The 18390-nt window shown below is 32.2% G+C and overlaps 1 protein-coding gene across 1 annotated transcript; it reads right to left on the bottom strand.

The window, feature by feature from the left end:
* Window positions 1–268: 268 nt before the first annotated feature.
* mfsd14a1 (major facilitator superfamily domain containing 14A 1) lies at window positions 269–16688 on the bottom strand. The gene is made up of 12 exons (XM_073843909.1): window positions 16459–16688; window positions 10401–10496; window positions 10175–10237; window positions 9960–10087; window positions 7726–7840; window positions 7422–7640; window positions 4916–5029; window positions 4698–4769; window positions 4483–4595; window positions 4303–4400; window positions 4069–4223; window positions 269–1266 (listed from the first exon to the last, which is right to left on the bottom strand). The coding sequence occupies exons 1-12, from the start codon at window positions 16534–16536 to the stop codon at window positions 1060–1062; spliced, it is 1458 nt and encodes a 485-aa protein (XP_073700010.1). The 5' UTR covers window positions 16537–16688; the 3' UTR covers window positions 269–1059.
* Between the last annotated feature and the right edge of the window lie 1702 nt (window positions 16689–18390).

Below are 18390 nucleotides of genomic sequence, written 5' to 3'. Positions count from 1 at the left end.
ATTTTACGAACGATTCACACAAACTCAATTTGTCAGTCATTTTGCAAAATTGTAAAAAATTTCAAATTTGTTCTAAACTAATTATTGGAAATTGTTTTAGTAACAGATTTACGCCGTTTCTCTTACAAATGGTTTAGCACGTTATTTATTCGTATTGTACTTCTATAAATATTGTGTGAACGATTTTACAGTTTTGGAAATTGGTTTAGGAAAGATTTTTCTTACAAATGGTTTAGCGAATTATTTACTGGTATTTATTCTACTCAAGTAATTTTACGAATGATTCACACAAACGCAATTTGTCTAAAATTTAAGATTGGTTTTGCGAATGACTTGCATAAAATTCTTTAGTTTTTCGACGGAGTGGTTTTTACAAATTAGTTACTCAAATTAGTTTAATCTATTTACCTAAATTTGTTCCACTGAAAAATGTAATTTTACAAACAAATGCTTAGCGAATTCCTTTTGAGGAAACAAACTATACAATTTTCTGACTCAAACGAGTTAGGTAAGTTTGTCCAACGCAAATAATTAATTCTGCTTGCGTTTCCTGAATGAAGCCCGTTATTTAATATTGTCGCTAGGCCCTTCTGATAAGGGGAACACACTGTGTTCGGTAACATTCCTGACCAGGATAATGTCCCTGAGTGAACTATGGTAATGAACAACTAGACAGTCAAAACAGCAACGTAAAAAGAGAGGAAAAAAAAAAGGCAAAAACAAATAATAAATACAAGCCGTTGCAATAGTGCCTTTGGACAGAACCATCGTTAAATATATGTTCTTCTATATACACATTTCTTTAAAAAGTGGTGCTCTATTGGTGATTCAGCAGGGACGCCCAGTCTTAATCATGGAGACTTTCCTTCCTGTCGTCATTTTCTTCAATCAACAAGTTCAGGTGTATTTAAACGAAACTCCGCAGGAAGGTAGAGCTCTAGGCGCAAGACTGACCGTGCCTCCGATATAGCTTTACGTTTCAATAAATGACAACAGCCTCCATGCGCAGTTCGTTCCTCAATGGAGAATAGGGGCGTGGCCAATTCAGCCAACTCCCAATCACACATTAGTGTCCTGTAGGAGGGGCTCTTTGGCCTCTCCAGGTGGATGGGGACTGTGCGGGTGGCCGTGGGGTGATGTGTGCTTCTTCCAGCTGCCCGCACGAGAGCCCATATGGGGGTGTTCGGGAATAAAGAGCGCCACCAGGAGCGCCAGCAGCACAGAACATGCGCCAAAGAGGAACGGCGGTCCTGGGATTATTGCACTCTGTTTGAGGAACACAGTTAACACAAAGTCAAAAACTTTTCCCAAAACTATCTATGGTGAAGGCCTATGTAGACACAAATTTTTCTAATAAAACTATGCACAATGACTTTAAAATGCATTTCTATAAACGGAATGGAATGAGTTTTGAATTGCTTGGATGCCAAAGATTCTGGAATTTTGCCAACAATTTACAAATTTACAGCAACTGTTTTTAAGAATGATTTAAATTTATTCTGTCGAATTGTTTTACGGGCAATTTAAAAATTCATACTGAACAATTACTTCAGGCATTTAAACTTTTTTCAGAGCATAACAAAAGTTCTGCAATTTTACAAACAATGAAAAGAAATTGGTTCTCAGCTGAAAGTTTTACAAATGGTTCAACAAACTAATTTTGCTTTAATTTTTGTAAATATTTTTAATCTATAAAGTTTGTTCAAATTGTTTTAAAGAATATTAAAAATCCTGAAATTTCACTTAGAATTTACACAAATTGGTTCTGCTTTAATTCTTGCAAATAGTTTTACAAACTATTTAAATGTACACTGCTTTGACCGTTTAAGAATTTTTCTGTGCAATTTGCAAATTTGTAACAAAAAAATTCCTTCAGCTATTCCAATTTTTTTTAGAGCATATAAAAAATTCTCCAATTTTATGTAGAATTTACACAAACCGGTTCTGCTCAAATTTTAACAAATGCTTCTACAAATAATTCCCAACCAATTTGTTCTGCTTAAATTCCTGCGAGTAGTTTTATTATTATATAGATTTTATTTAAATGTATACTGCTTTGACTTCTTAAGAACTGTTCCACGAGCAATTCGCAAACTGGTAACAAAAAAATCCTTCAGGTTTTCAAATTTGTTTAGAGAATAATCAAAATTCTGCAATTTTATGAAGAATTTACCCAAACTGGTTGGGCTCAAATTTTAACAAATTCTTCTACAAAATTGTTCTTCGTAAATTCTTGCGAATAGTTTTTCAAATAGTTGCGAATAAATTGTATTTAAATTTACACTGCTCATAGAACAATTCTTAAGAACTTAAAGTCATTTACAAATTGGTATCAAACAATTTCTTTAGGTTTTTAAAATAAACCTCAAATTATATTAAAAAAAAATCAAATAATTCAAATTTATTCTGCTTTGACTTTTTTTTATGGGCAATTTAGAAATGGCACCAAACAATTCACAACAAAAATTCAGCAAGTTTACAAATTGGTTCTGCTCAAAAATTCATCAAAAAAAGCTGTAAAATTATAGTTAGTTGTTTTTAACATAATATTAATAATAAATGTTTTTTGAACAGCAATTCAGAGTAATAATTTTGAAAATTCAGCTTTGAAATCACAAGAATAAATTACATTTTAAAATATATTCAAATAGAAAACAGTTATTTTAAATAGTAAAAATGTTACTGTTTTTGCTGTACTCTGGCTCAAACAAATGCAAGCTTGTTGAACAGAAGAGACTTCCTTAAAAAAAAAAAAACATTAAAAATCTTACTGTTCAAAACTTTTTGACTGGTAGTATAATATTTTTTAGATTTATCAAATTATATATTTGTTTTAAAAACCTGGATATTAGATATTTATTTGTGCACTAAAACATTACTCCTAATTTTACATCTAACACATTTAATATTTATTATTAATCTTTAAAATAATGTAATACCAAATAAAGATCCACTAAAATGCAATGTATACATTTTTAATGTTTTAAAAAGTTATTTAAAAATTAATCAAATTTTAATATCAGTCATTTCTTTGTTTACTGGTCAATACAACAAAACAAAACAAAATTGCATTGGCTAGAATTTTACTATAGACACGTCTTAATTTCTAAAAATATCACACATAACATTATTACGAATGGTTCTATGAACAATTACCAACAAACTTTTTCTGCTCAAATTCATGCTAACATTTTCAAATTTATTCTTCTGGACTTAAATTATGCTATGAACAACTTTTTTTTCTGCTTGAAATCTTGCAAATAAATACAAATTCCCTGGAAAAATTCCTTCTGGTATGCAATTTTTTTTTTTTTTTTTTTTAGAAAAGAATAAAAATTCTGCAATTTTATGTAGAATTTACACAAATTGAATTTAAGCAGAACTAATTTGTTGGGAATTGTTTGTAGAAGCATTCGTAAGAATTTGAGCAGAACTAATTTTTGAAAATTCTATGAAAAAAAAAAAAAAAAGAGTAATACCTGAAGGAATTTTTTTTGTACCAATTTGTAAATTGCTTATAAAACAATTGTTAAGTAGAATAAATGTAAATAGTTTGTAAAACTAAAAAAATCAAGCAGAAAGAAAAGTTGTTCATAGATATATTTTTAAGTCAAGAAGAATAAATTGTTTTGACTTCTTAAGAACCATTTTACAAACAATTTACAAAGTGGTACCAAATAATTTCTTCAGGTATTCAAAGTTTCAACTTCAGAACAAAAAAATCTGCAAAAATGTTACAATTTGTATCTACTTACTACTGTATTCTTACAATTAGTTAAAAAAAATCTATCAAATGCTTTTGTGAACAATTTTAAACAAACTGATTGTGCTTGAGTTGTTGATTATGTTGAGTTTATTTATTGCAATTCACTCAGGTATCCATCCTTTTTTCAGAAAATTATGCAACGTCATGAACAAGCTTTGCAAACATTTTGTACTTGAAAGTTTTGTTAAAATGCTGATGCGACTAAACATTGGTGTTTATTATTAAAAACAAATTAAACCTGAATTGTCACTAAACGGCAATCAATGCAATTCACTTAAATGCAACAATGTGCGGTGACTTACCTGTTGGTGGTGATCACGGTGATGTGTGACATCCGGTTCTTTCTCTGGAACTTGGTCCAACTCCACATGAAAGATGTAGAAGATGAAACCGTAGAGGGCCGGACCCAAACCGTTACACAGCCCGCGGATTCCCGTAACCATACCCTGACCCACACCTACAGAAACAAGAGCTTTATAGTCAACCTCAAAGAATAAGCCTGCATCTGTAACCTCATATAACTCAAGAAAACCCACCTTGTTGATCCGGATCGGCTGTGCGGGAAATCAGGGCGCTAACGGCAGGGAAAGTGATGCTAGACATGGCGGCAACGGCTCCAGCTGCCCACATCATCCTGGAGATTGGGAACGATGCATTGGACGTTAGTATTAGTTATTTATTATTTGAGAAATTTAAACCTAGGTTTTGGGTCTTACCAAGGCTCCGATCCGAACCCGTACCAGGCGAGTTGCAGAATCTGAAATCCCAATCCCAGCAAAATTGTGTTCTTGTTCCCAATTGAACGCATTAGTAAACTTAATACTACAGTCTGTAGAGGAAAAACAAAAACAAGCCATATCAACACCATCCCCATTATCAAATAATGACGTCAAATCCTTTATCGGTATGTTTTAAACAGGAAAATACTGACCTGTGCAACAATAGACAGCAATCCTAGAACAGCGATGAAAGCTGCGACACTTTCAGGTGAAAATCCCATTATCTGGGTAAGAGGATAAAACCATAAAACTTTACGGTCCTATTTGCTAACAGGATTTTGATAAACCAGACTTGACCCAGTAAACAATTAATTAAAGTGCGAGTTAAAGATTAACCAGAGCGATAAATGAAATCCGCGTTTTGCCGTACCTGTTGCAGATAGAGGAAGAAGCTGGAGTATTGACCAGCCTCAGGCAGATATGACAGGAACACTGTTATACAGATGAGCAGAACCGTCGAGTCCTGACCCACCTTCCTCAGAGACTAGGAGAGAAACACATGAACAATTTATATACATTTGCAGGGCTTAAAGTTTTCCGGCACCGTGCCGGCACTGCGCATGCAGTTTAATATTTTCCAGCCAATTTATTTCACCTACCAATCATATGAGAGGAACGCAGCTTTAACTAACGTTACAAGCTAATCAGAAGCAGAGAAGAGCGGGTCCTTGCAACACAGCATGATTGACACCCATACTGTCACGTTAGCATTGTCGGAGAAAAAAAAATGGAGCGCAAGTTTATGAAGCCTGGGGATGATGTCCTAGCGATAGATAAAGGACTCAAAAATAAATGGCGCTGGGCGTGGATTGAAGAAAGTAGAGATGGCGAGCCTTTTGGCAGTTGGTGCAAGAAACTGAGAGAGCCCGGGGCTTGTTTCTGCACGACTTGCTCGAGGAAGCTACTGAATGCCAGCAGCAGTAAGAAAGTGCTTGCTCGTCATGATTTAGACCCGTGCACTCAAACTTACCACGACGTTGCCGGGAGCAACTGTTACAGCTGACACACCGTTGTCTATGACTGACCGTGTCTGCGATTTAAAAATACGTTTGTGCACATTTATAGCAGAACATGATTTGTCATTCAGAATTTCGCAGCCACTGGTCACTTTAAGCTCTTGTTACTTTATTTTTGTTATTATCGTAAATATTTGAAGTAAGTCCTTCTTTAACCCCTGCATTTGTTCGCTTCAAATCTTGCATATTCACCTAATTGTTTCCGTATAGAGCGGATGTGGCCATTTGTAAATTGTATGGGTCTCAACCACAAAAACAGTTTGTTTTGCTGCTTGATATTTTAATATATTCTTAATTATGAACACACTGGTTTGTGATGCAAACGGTTTTAGCGTTGTTATTCTTTTCATTATTTCTCTACAGCGGCTGTGGATAGTTTTATATTATATTTATTCTGTTTCGACTTCTCAGATAATGTTTTACGAGTCATCTACAAATTGGCACCAAAGAATTTTTCAGATATTTAAACTTTTTTTCTGAGAATAAAAAAAATCTGCAATTTTACCGTTTACTCAAATTGGCTTTACTTCAATTTTCATCAACGGTTCTATGAAAAATGAGTCTTGTTTGTACGTGTTCAAAGTATTGAAATTGAAATATTTTTACCGTTTAAAATGACTGTTTTCTATTTGAATATATTTTAAAATGTAATTTATTCCTGTGATTTCAAAGCTGGATTTTTAGCATCATTACTCCAATCTTCAGTGTCACATGATCCTTCAAAGAAATGATTCCAATATGCTGATTTGCTTTATTATTATCAATATTTAAAACAGTTAAGTACATTTTTTCAGGATTCTTTGATGAATTGAAAGATCCAAAGATAAAAAGCTTTTGTAACATTATACACTTTATTATTCAAAAGCTTGGAGTTGGTCTAATTTTTTTGGAAAGAAATGATAGAAATTAATACTTTTATTTAGCAAGGATGCTTTAAATTGATCAAAAGTGATGATAAAGACATTTATAATGTTGCAAAAGATTTCTATTTCAGAGAAATGCTATTCTTCTAAACTTTCTATTCATCAAAAAAAGATTAAAAATTATACTTAGTTGTTTTTAACATAATAATGATAATAATACATGTTTTTTGAACAGCAAATCAGCACATTAGAATGATTACTGAAGGATCATGTGACACTAAAAACTGGAGTAATGATACTGAAAATTCAGCTTTGAAATCACAGGAATAAATTACATTTTAAAATATATATACAGTATAGTGTATAATTTTACAAAAGCACTTTATTTCAGATAACTGCTGATCTTTGGATCTTTCTATTAATCGAACCCTGAAAAAAAAGTACTCAATTGTTTTAAATATTGATAATATGGAATGATTTCTAAAGGATCATGTGACACCAAAGATTTTTTACTTATTGGTTTACAAATAATTATAAAAACCCTATTTGTAAAGGTATCGCAAGCATGCCACGTGTGGTACAAATGCAGTTTGAGACACTTTGGCTTTGCATTCGTGTGCTTTGATGTGTAATGAGCTCCCATGCGTGACAGACCACCTTAAAATGTGTATTAACCAATCGAAACCAAGACAAACGCTGTGGGAAACTGCAACAGTCTTCAGAGGAACTGTTTAAAACAAACCACGTGTGAAAACCTTATATGTCAGTAAACTCCATTATGTTGACACCTCATGCTCTCGAGGGGAAATGGCGTAAAAAAAAGGATTCACTAAAGAAAACCCACACAGGATATGAGCAAAGTGCTGCATGTTTCTAAAATGTTTCCATTTCCAACAACACTCACGCTCAAGATACTATATTAGCATTGTCAGTAATGACATGATTCCGTATAAAATTAATTATTTGGTTCAAGCTCAAAAGGGTCAAATGTACTTACAGCGAAGGGGTCTGCTTGTTCCCATGAGATGGGGGCGCCCCAGGAAGCCGGTCTCATCTTTTCCGGCAGCGATTCGGGCACGGCCACCAGGATGAAGCAGATGTCCAGCATAGCGATGGCCGAAGCTAAAACCACTACCAGACTGTCTCCATAGACCTGACTTAGATATGCACCGATGGCTGGACTTATCACCAGACTCGCCGCAAACGTGGCTGAGACCTTTTGAAGAAAGAAGATAAAGGTTAATACAAAGCAAAGGGGCAAAAAGAGAGATGCTGAAGACATGTTGATTGGCTAAACGTACCATGCCGTAAGCCATACTGCGCTCATGCTCTTGGGTGATGTCGGCCACGTAGGCGAATATAACCGAGAAGGTGACGGCAAACACTCCAGATACAGAGATAATGGCAAAGTACCACCTGAAACACAAGAGGAATGCTTTTAAATCTTTGTAAGGAGGTGATATAAGATGTGTGTATAAAAAACTATATATTGACACTGATATTTGAGATTTTTGAGATGATGTGTATCAGCTTCTAACCTATATTACATTCAGTATATTATGTAAATATATATAATTTTTTGTTTAAATTATTTCTATTTGTTTATTTTATTTTTAAAGCTTTTTTTAAACAAATATTACATATTAAGATTCCTTAAAATGATAAATATTTTCATATTTTTTAAATTAAATACTAAAATTCTTAAAAAAATTATGAAATAAAATAAAAATAAATACATTTCGAATGATAAAGGCATGTAATTAAAGTATTAAATGTTTAAACTAAATTAAAAAAATTACAAATAATTAAAGAAAAAAAATATATATATACAAATGTAAAAAGAATACAATATAAGATAGATATTCATTTTGAAAAAATAATCAAAATTAATCAAAATTATTTGCTTCTTTTTAAATTAAGATAGAAACTCAAGATAAATCTTTTAAAATTAAAAGCTCGCATTAAACATTAGATTAGTAAATCAAATACTCAAATGACTAAAATAAAATAAAAATACTCAACTAATTATTTTAAATACATTTGAACTACATTTAAATATAAAATTATAATTTTAAAAATGACAAAGGCAAGGCATGTAATTGATCTACTAAATAGTTGAAAATATACAAATTAAAGCCAATTCCAAATATTAACAAACATTATAATACAGAAAAAAGTTATAAATTTCTACTTTTTCAGGGCATTCAGAAGATGCATTTCACGAATATTAAAACCATTTTAATTGCTTTAAAATTTTAATTTAAAAATAAAATAAAACCTATTTCAAATAAAATAACAATGTCAAAAATAATCAATTAAATAATTCTATAAATTAAAATAAGTTTAACTAATATTTAAATATTTTTAGAAAATGAATTAAAAAAATGACAAAAGCATGAAACTAATCTACTAAAACTTGACACATTAACGACACATTAAATGACACACATTAATTAATTAATGACACACAATAAATTAACATTAAATCAAATACTAAAATAAGTCAAAATAAACAATTCAATTAATTAAAATAAATTTAACCAACATTTAAATATTACAAAACTAATTAAAAAAATGACAAAGCAGAGACTAAAAATAAAAATATATAAAAGCTAATTAATAAGTATTAATAAACATTATAACAATATACAAATAATACTTTAAATATTAAATTAACATTAAATCAAATAATAAAACAACAAAAAAGTCAAAATACTCAATTAAATCATTAATTTATTAAAATATATTTAACCAACATTTAAATATTACAAAACTAATTAAAAAGCATGGAACTAATCTTCGAAAACTTTGAGACTAAAAATAAAAATGAAAGTATTAATAAACATTATAATAATATAGAAATAAGCTACATTATCACTTTTTTCAGGGCATTCAAAAAATGCATTTTATGATCATTATATTCAGACATCCAAATCTTGTAACTTTAAATTTAATTTAATTAGTAAAATGTAATACATTTTTTTTATTACATTAAAAATTTAATAAAATTGACATTAAATGAACATTGCAAATTTAGATTAATTAAAATGACACATTCAATATTAAATTAACATTAAATTAAATACTAAAACAACAAAAAAAAGTCTAAATACTCAATTAAATCATTAATTTAATTAATTAAAATAAATGTAACCAACATTTAAATATTACAAAACTCATAAAAAATGACAATGGAAATAATTTTCTAAAACTTTGAGATGAAAAATAAAAATGAAAGCCAATTCAAAATATTAATAAACATTATAACAATATACAAATAATACTAGATTATCACTTTTTTCAGGGCATTCAAAAAATGCATTTCATGCATAATTACATTCAGACATCCAAATCTTGTCAAATAAAAAAAAAAAAGAATAAATAATTAAATTAAAAATGTTTTAATTAAATGTAAAATATTTTTTAATTACAATAAAAATTCATTTACATATAAAAATGTATATTTTATTCACAATTTAATTTTATATTCTACAATTTGTGTCCAAAAAACTCAACAAAAAAAAAAACAACGTACCACGGGCTGATCTTCAATAAAGGAATTGGTGCACACGTGAAGAACACGGTGAGTAAAAGAAACGACTTCCTTCCCCACACATCAGACAGAGCACCAATCAGAGGAGCGCTTAAAAACGACAGCAGACCCTGCAAACAAACAAAAAACGCACCGTTAATCAATCACAAAGTGTACAGATGATCAGGATGTAAACAGGAGGATGTTAAAGATGATACCTTGACGCCCTGAACCAAGCCATTCATGAGAAACGTGTGTTTCGGGAATGTTTCGTGAAGAGCCTGCAGACACACGAGAGACAAAACAACATCAGTCATTACGCCCATGCAAGGCTATTTTGAACTCTGAAGCTTTCCTACATGATCATATTACGCATACAATAAACGTCACCTGATATGAAAATAATATCTTGACTTAACACAATTAAAGACAACCAGAACTTACTCCCAAAGTAGGTGCTGTCAGCAAACCCCAAGCGAAGAACTCCAGAAATATGACGATGACTGCGTGATAAACGCTGGGGGAACCAAAGCCTTGAGGCTGGAGAAAGAAGAACCACAGATGTCAACCACGGCGAAGAAACAAACCAGTACTATTACACATCCTTCAAGCCTCGGTTTGGTTGTGACGCTTCTGTTTGAGGCCTAATCAAAATAGAGTATTAAGACATTTCTGAGATGTTTCTGAGCGCCAACCAGTGGAGATTCTGGCTTATTAAACAGGAAATAAACAGAAACTAGGGCTAATAGGTTCGAATTCAGATCTAACACAGCCTGTCGTTTTAATAAAACAAGCAAGATTGCTCTTGACAGCCAGAGAGCAGGACATCTGATAACGTCATGTCATGACTCAGGTCTGAGAAAGCCAGTCATTTCTGGCGACATGTGGGTGAAGAGTATGAAAAAGTAAAACAAATGATCTGAGACTCAGTGGGACCGACCACATTTGCACATGTGAGGGGCTTTAAAGCATTTTAGACAAGTCGCTGACTATTATAATAGTATTATTATCACTAGGGGTCGACTGGTTTATTGGCACCGATATTAAGCATTTTTACAAATATCGGAATCGGTTATGTTCAAAACCGATTCGCCGATAAAAATAATTACATTTTGAAACGCGCTCTTTGGCTCCGACGCAGCCTGTCAGAGCTCACCACTCTGTGCCCACCGCGCATCTGATTTGTTGGGAGTCGCGAGTCCGACCAATCAACTCGAAGGCTGAAGGCACTGAAGACACAGACAGAACGCTTGCTGGAGCTGCGAGCAGCGTGCGGCAGTAATCAGTTGTCTCTCAAGGGTAAGTAAGCAGCAGACGTTGATTGCGTTTCAGTAATTCACAATCCTTTACGGTGAAGTTGCAAAAACACCCAGATGCGGAAAACACGGACGGAATTGCGGAATCCAGTCATATACCGTATTTTCCACACTATAAGGCGCATCTTCAATGAATGGCCTATTTTAAAACTGTTTTCATATATATAAGGCGCAGCGCATTATAAGGCGCATAGAATAGAAGAGGCAGTCGGGGACGCATTCTGATCGGATGTTTTCCAAGTTTTTTTTATTAGTAAAGTCATTTGTAAAAAAAATAACTTATTTGACTAAAAGATAAATTAATGTTTTTATACCTTCATTTGCACTGTACTGTAAATTAAAACTAATGGAGATGTGTAGTGTCACATACTGTAGGCCTAGGTTAGGAGAACAAAAAATGAGACATTTAGGCTATGGAACTGAGTTTTACCGTTTTGAAATCCATTCAGCCGTTCTCCTGTTCTGGCGATATCACTTTTAGCATAGATCATTGAATCCTGTTAGACCAATAGCATCGCATTCAAAAATGACCAATGAGTTTCCATATTTGTTGTATTTAAAACTTGACTCTTCTGTAGTTATATCGTGTACTAAGACCGGTGGAAATGCAAAGCTGCGAGTTTCTAGGCCGATAAGATTAGGAACTACACTTCCATTCCGGCGTAATAGTCAAAGAAGTTTGCTGCCGTAATAAAGGTGCGTTCACACCGGACGCGAATGAAGCGGCAAGCGCGAGTGATTTACATGTTAAGTCAATGCCGCGCCGCGGTAACCAATCAGGAGCTTGCTCTAGTAGTGACGGAGGCAGAAATCCGAAACAACAATGGCGGACAAAATCACCGTTGCTGTCTGTGGTTCCTCGGAGCTGTACGATACATCTTTGGACTTTTGTAGAAACAGGAATAAAAGGGATCTTGCTAGGAATAAAGTGAGTGAGGAGGTCGGACAATCTGGTTAGTTTTAAAAAATGCTCTTTACTCAATGTGACCTACATATACATACATATTGAGACTACAAGCAAGCTAAAGCTGGCAAATTGAGCTCATTCACCTATTTTACAACTACTTTCCCGCTGACGAGTGGCAGAAGCCCCTCCCTTGACGCGAATTCACGTCTGTTGTGAAGAAAATGTCACGCGCGAATGGCGCGAGTAAACTCAAATGTTCAAGCGTTCAACTACGTGCGAATAGCGCCTTTTTTCCGCGCAAGTCGCGTCCGGTGTGAACGCACCATAAGGCCGAAGCAGGAGCAGTACCACGCAGCACATGTGCAAATGCTAAACTAGCTGGGAACTCATTTCTGATAATACTCCGCCTGCTTCGGCCATATTACGGCAGCAAACTTCCTTGACTATTACGCCGGAATGGAAGTGTAGTTCCTAATCTTATCAGCCTAGAAACTCGCAGCTTTGCATTTCCGCCGGTCTTAGCACACGATATAACTACAGAAGAGTCAAGTTTTAAATACAACAAATATGGAAACTCGTTGGTCATTTTTGAACGCGATGCTATTGGTCTAATAGGATTCAATGATCTATGCTAAGCTATGCTAAAAGTGATATCGCCAGAAGAATGGATTTCAAAACGGTAAAAGTCAACTTATTAACTCAGGGGGAGTTGGAGAATGAGCCTATTACCAAAAAAAGTGGAGTGTTCCTTTAACATCTTCTAAAATTAAGAATTAAATTATTAACACTTACATTACACATTGTGCGTTTTTAAGCTAATCTATTGATGTGCATTAGATGATGAATTGGATAGTCACCTCATTGGATTTAGCCATCAGAAAATAATTGATGAGAAATTATTATAGCTTATGCTATTACATGAACATTTCTAACCTGTAAATAATTTGAAGCCAAATAGTTATATTTCCCCAAGCTGTTTCGCTTTAATACAGTATGCATAGGTTTAATCAGGAAGCATACAGTGGCCCCACTTTGAACTCTCTCTTTATATTCCCCTTATTGTAGATGGATGCACGGAAGAAGACACGAAGTGCAGTGTGGGAGTACTACACTCAACAAACACCAGGGAAGGCAGTGTGCAAAACATGTGGAGATGTTGTCAGTATGAGTGGTACAATGGCAAAAAGTGCCAATACTTCAAACCTCTGGTCTCGTCTTACCAATTTTCATTTTTACACTAGACACATATCGGTTCAAAATATCGTTTATCGGTGCATTTGATCTGTAATAATCGGTATCGGCCCTGAAAAACACATATGTGACCCTGGACCACAAAACCAGTCTTAAGTCGCTGGGGTATATTTGTAGCAATAGCCAAAAATACATAGTATGGGTCAAAATTATTGATTTTTCTTTTATGCCAAAAATCATTAGGAAATTGAGTAAAGATCATGTTCCATGAAGATTTTTTGCAAAATTCCTACTATAAATGTCAAAATGTAATTTTTGATTAGTAATATGCATTGTTAAGAACTTAATTTGGACAACTTTAAAGGTGATTTTCTCAGTATTTTGATTTTTTTGCACCCTCAGATTCCAGATTTTCAAATAGATGTATCTCAGCCAAATATTGTCCTATCCTAACAAACCATACATCAATAGAAAGCTTATTTATTGAGCTTTCATATGATGCATACATCTCAGTTTTGTCAAATTTAACCTTATGACTGGTTTTGTGGTCCAGGGTCACATATCGGTCGACCCCTAATTATCACTGGTTTATTTGTAAAGAAATGACTGTTTTCAGGTAGTATTGTTAAAACGGAAATTTAACTGAAATAAAATAAGTACAAAAAATACTAAATCTGAGGAGGGAAACCTAAGGAAAGCATATAAAATTATAATAATAAAATCACAAATATTGCCTTGTAGTTGAAGTAGGTTGAAGTACAAAAATTTAAATCTAAAGTGAAATAAGTTAAATAGAAATCTAAAATTTGAAATATGTTTAAATATGTTTAAATATTAAAATGACTAAAACAGAAATGAAAATAGAAAACTTTACACAAAAACTATTAAAATTAGAAAAAAAAGATGACAAACACTTAATGATTACAAATTTTGCCTTGTGGACTAACTGAAATATAGTAAATTTAGGTATTAAAATTACTAAAACGGAAGTAAAACACAAAACGTACACAAAAACTATTAAAATTATAAAAGCATACACCTAAATTACAAAAACTCAAAAATTAGAAATGTTGCCTGTGGGACTAACTTAAATATAATGGCCCGGTTTCGCAGACAAGGCTTAAGCCTAGTCCTAGACTAAAATGTAAGTCTGAGTTGTTTCAACTGAAATAAAATTGCACTGATTGATTTTAAAATATATCAGTGCCTTTATTTTGTCTCAAGATGCACACCAGTAATGTTTTTTTCTTAGCATGTTCATAAAAATTACTTAAATGTCCTAATTGAACTATGGTCTAATCCTGGCTTAGTCTAAGCCCTGTCTGGGAAACCGGGCCAATAAGTTTATGTATTAAAATGACTAAAATGGAAATAAAATTAGAAACATTTGCACAAAAACTATTAAAAATTACAAAAGCACACAAGCAAATTACTAAAATTCAAAAATTAGAAATGTTGCCTGTGGGACTAACTGAAATATAATAAGTTTAAATATTAAAAATGACTAAAAAGGGAAATAAAAAATAGGAACATTTATACAATTTTTTTTCAAAATTACTAAAGCACACGACTAAATTACAAAAATGAGAAATGTTGCTAATTGAAATTAAATAAGCTTTGAGTATTAAAATGACTAAAAACGAAAATAAAAATAAAAATGGCTGCCCACTGCTCCAGTGTTTGTTCACAGTGTGTGTGTTTGTTCACTTCTCACTGCTGTGTGTGTGCACTTGGATGGGTTAAATGCAGAGCACCAATTCCGAGTAATAAGTCACAACTAATTTACTGCTGATTACAGAGCCGGCTTTACTGACAAAATGCGTATGGAAATGGGATTCAATTAATCATGCAGCCCTAACAAAAACTATTAAAAATGAGAAAAGTACACAACTAAATTACAAATGTAACTGTGGGGACTAACTAAAATATAGTACATTTAAGTATTAAAAGTACTAAAAACTGGGAAAAATGTACAGATTTACACAAATTTTTTTTAAAAATTTACAAAAACTACATAAAAACTTAAAAATGAGCAATGTTGCCTTGAGGATTAACTGAAATATAAGTTTTAAGTATTAAATTATTAAAATTTCTGAAAACTGAAAGATTTACACAAAAACTATTATTAAAATGACGAAAGCACACAACTGAATGACAAAAACTCAAAAATTAGAAATGTTTCCTAGGGGTATAACTGAAATATAAAGAGGTTAAGTATTAAAAGTACTAAAACGAAAATAAAGATAGAAAAATACAAATTAGAAAATCGCAGAAGATGTTAGCTAATATTAGAACCAAAACCAAATTCAATTCAAATGAAAAACTTAATTTGAAATGAAAAGCTAATTCAAAATATAAACAAATAGAAATTCTATAAACAATACTCAAATAACTGTTTTCAGAGACACAATTCATGACAAATGCATTCAGATGTCCAAAGCCTGTAACCTTAAACATGATTATGAGTCGTCTGCACAGACTATATACTCAAATAACAGATATAAAGTTGTGCATATCTACCCTTACGAACCAATACAGTGGAAGCACCATGATAACAGGGGATGATAACAACACTGTACTTTGATATTTATAATGCTATTGATTACCTCCCACATCCATGTAAAATAATAAAATGGTAAAAATAGGTTAAGCAATACTAAGAAATGTTTACACTATTAAGTTTGAAGGTCATTATAATAGTGAAGCACATAACAATTTACTGCTTTTTCTCTATATATGTTTGTTTTGTATGATTAAAAACAGTTTAATTTATTATATTCACAGCTATGAGTAATAACAGGAGGGTTAGACAGCATTACACCTATCTAATGTGTCACCAAACCTCCCGTGCATTAATAAAATCACCTATAATTGTCTTTTTTATGTGTGCTGATATGATTTATTGGTCATTACAGGAAGTAGATTCTGATGTTTACAACCACGAGTGTCAGTTAACGTTACTCCTCCAATGTGTGATGAAATGCATATTTCCTTCAAACATAAACATAACACTGGTGTATAAGTCTATTTAAGACTTAACGCTTCGTATCTGAGGTGTTTGTTGTGGTTGAATCCAGCAGACACTCACCGTTCCTCCATCCTTGATTATGATTTTCTTCGCCAGTAACAAACTGCGATTCACTCGCTTCTTCTTTTTCTGGGTCATATTATCATCCTAGTTCTTCACACTAGGTTAAAATCGGCTTCGTTTTAAGGTAAACGCATCTGTGTGGACGCGGAGAAGGGAAGAGGGGGAAATTTTAGGATTTTTGGTCTGTTTTCCGTCCATTCAGTTTCGCATCATGTACACAGCAGCCATCTTCCCGAAGAGAGACGCATGTTGTGCGTCATGACGTCAGCATCATTCGATTCCGCCTGACCACGCCCCGCACACACTGCGCACACGTGGTCAAAACACGAGTAAGAATAGGCCCTAATTAAAACGCCTTTTTGCCTTTTTTTTTTTTTTTTTAGATATTCTTAAAAATTAGATTGTATTATATTGTATATTTATTATACAAGCCACTTTTCTTTTCCTACAGCTTTTTAGGTTCATTTTATCACTTCTCTTATTTTATTTTCTCTGAAGTTCAAGGAAAATAACTATTAAGCCTTAATCTTTTGAACAACTGAGAAGATGTGATCAAACTACATTTTATAAAAAGTATCTGTCGATTTCAGCTGGTCAAGAACAACTTTATACTCATATGCGTTCTCTGACGTGTTGAAGCCTCTTGGGCCGCCATTTTCTTTTTTAGTAAAAACATCAAAAACTCAAAAATTAGACATGTTGTCTTGGGGACTAACTGAAATATAATACGTTTAAGTATTAAAATGACTAAAATATAAAAAAGAGAACGTACACAACAATTATACAAAAAGCACACAACTAAATTAGACGTTGTCTTGGGGACTAACTGAAATATAATAGGTTTAAGTATTACAATTACTAAAATGGAAATAAAAATAGAAAACTTTACACAAAACATTAAAAATGATCAAAGCACACAACTAAATGGTGAAAACTCAAAAATTTGAAATGTTGCATTAGGGACTAACTGAAATGTAATAAGTTCAAGTATTAAAATGACTAAAACGGAAATGAAAATAGAAAAATTTACACAAAACCTATTAGAAATGACACAAGCGCACAATTAAATTGCAAAAATTTGAAAAGTTGCATTGGCGACTAACTGAAATATATAAAGTTTAAGTATTAAAATGACTAAAAATGGAAATGAAAATAGACAAAAAAACTGATTAAAAATGACAAAAGCACACAACTAAATTACAAGAACTTAAAAATTAGACGTTGTCTTGGGGACTAACTGAAATATAATACGTTTAAGTATTAAAATGACTCAACTAGAAAGTAAAACTAGAAAACTTTACACAAAACATTAAAAATGATAAAATCACACAACTAAATGTAAAAAAAAAACTTAAAAATTAGAAATGTTGTCTTGGGGACTAACTGAAATATAATAAGTTTAAGTATTAAAATGACTCAAGTGGAAAGTAAAACTAGAAAACTTTACACAAAACATATTAAAAATGATAAAATCACACAAGTAAATTAAAAAAAACTTAAAAATTAGAAATGTTGCCTTGGGGACTAACTGAAATATAATAAGTTTAAATATTAAAATATTAAAAAATGATAAAATCACACAACTAAATAAAAAAACACTTAAAAATTAGAAATGTTGCCTTGGGGACTAACTGAAATATAATAAGTTTAAATATTAAAATATAAAAAAATGATAAAATCACACAACTAAATAAAAAAACACTTAAAAATTAGAAATGCTGCCTTGGGGACTAACTGAAATATAATAAGTTTAAATATTAAAATGACTAAAAATGGAAATGAAAATAGAAAAATTTACACAACAATTATACAAAAATTACAAAAGCACACAAATAAATTACAAAAATTCAGAAATTAGACATGTTGCCTTGGGGACTAACTGAAATATAGTAAGTTTAAGTATTAAAATGACTAAAACGGCAAATAAAA

This window comes from Garra rufa, chromosome 7 (assembly GCF_049309525.1).
Source record: "Garra rufa chromosome 7, GarRuf1.0, whole genome shotgun sequence".
NCBI classification, from domain to species: Eukaryota; Metazoa; Chordata; class Actinopteri; order Cypriniformes; family Cyprinidae; genus Garra; species Garra rufa.
Note: the sequence above shows the minus strand (reverse complement) of the source record. Positions and strands in the feature narration are given on the sequence as shown.

Coding starts and splice junctions, on each gene's coding strand:
- mfsd14a1 (XM_073843909.1), bottom strand. CDS start 16,536: ATGACCCAGAAAAAGAAGAAGCGAGTGAATCGCAGTTTGTTACTGGCG. Junction 10,088..10,174: donor GCTTGGTTCAGGGCGTCAAG/GTATCATCTTTA, acceptor GTTTGTTTGCAG/GGTCTGCTGTCGTTTTTAAG. Junction 7,641..7,725: donor GCAGTATGGCTTACGGCATG/GTACGTTTAGCC, acceptor TTTCTTCAAAAG/GTCTCAGCCACGTTTGCGGC.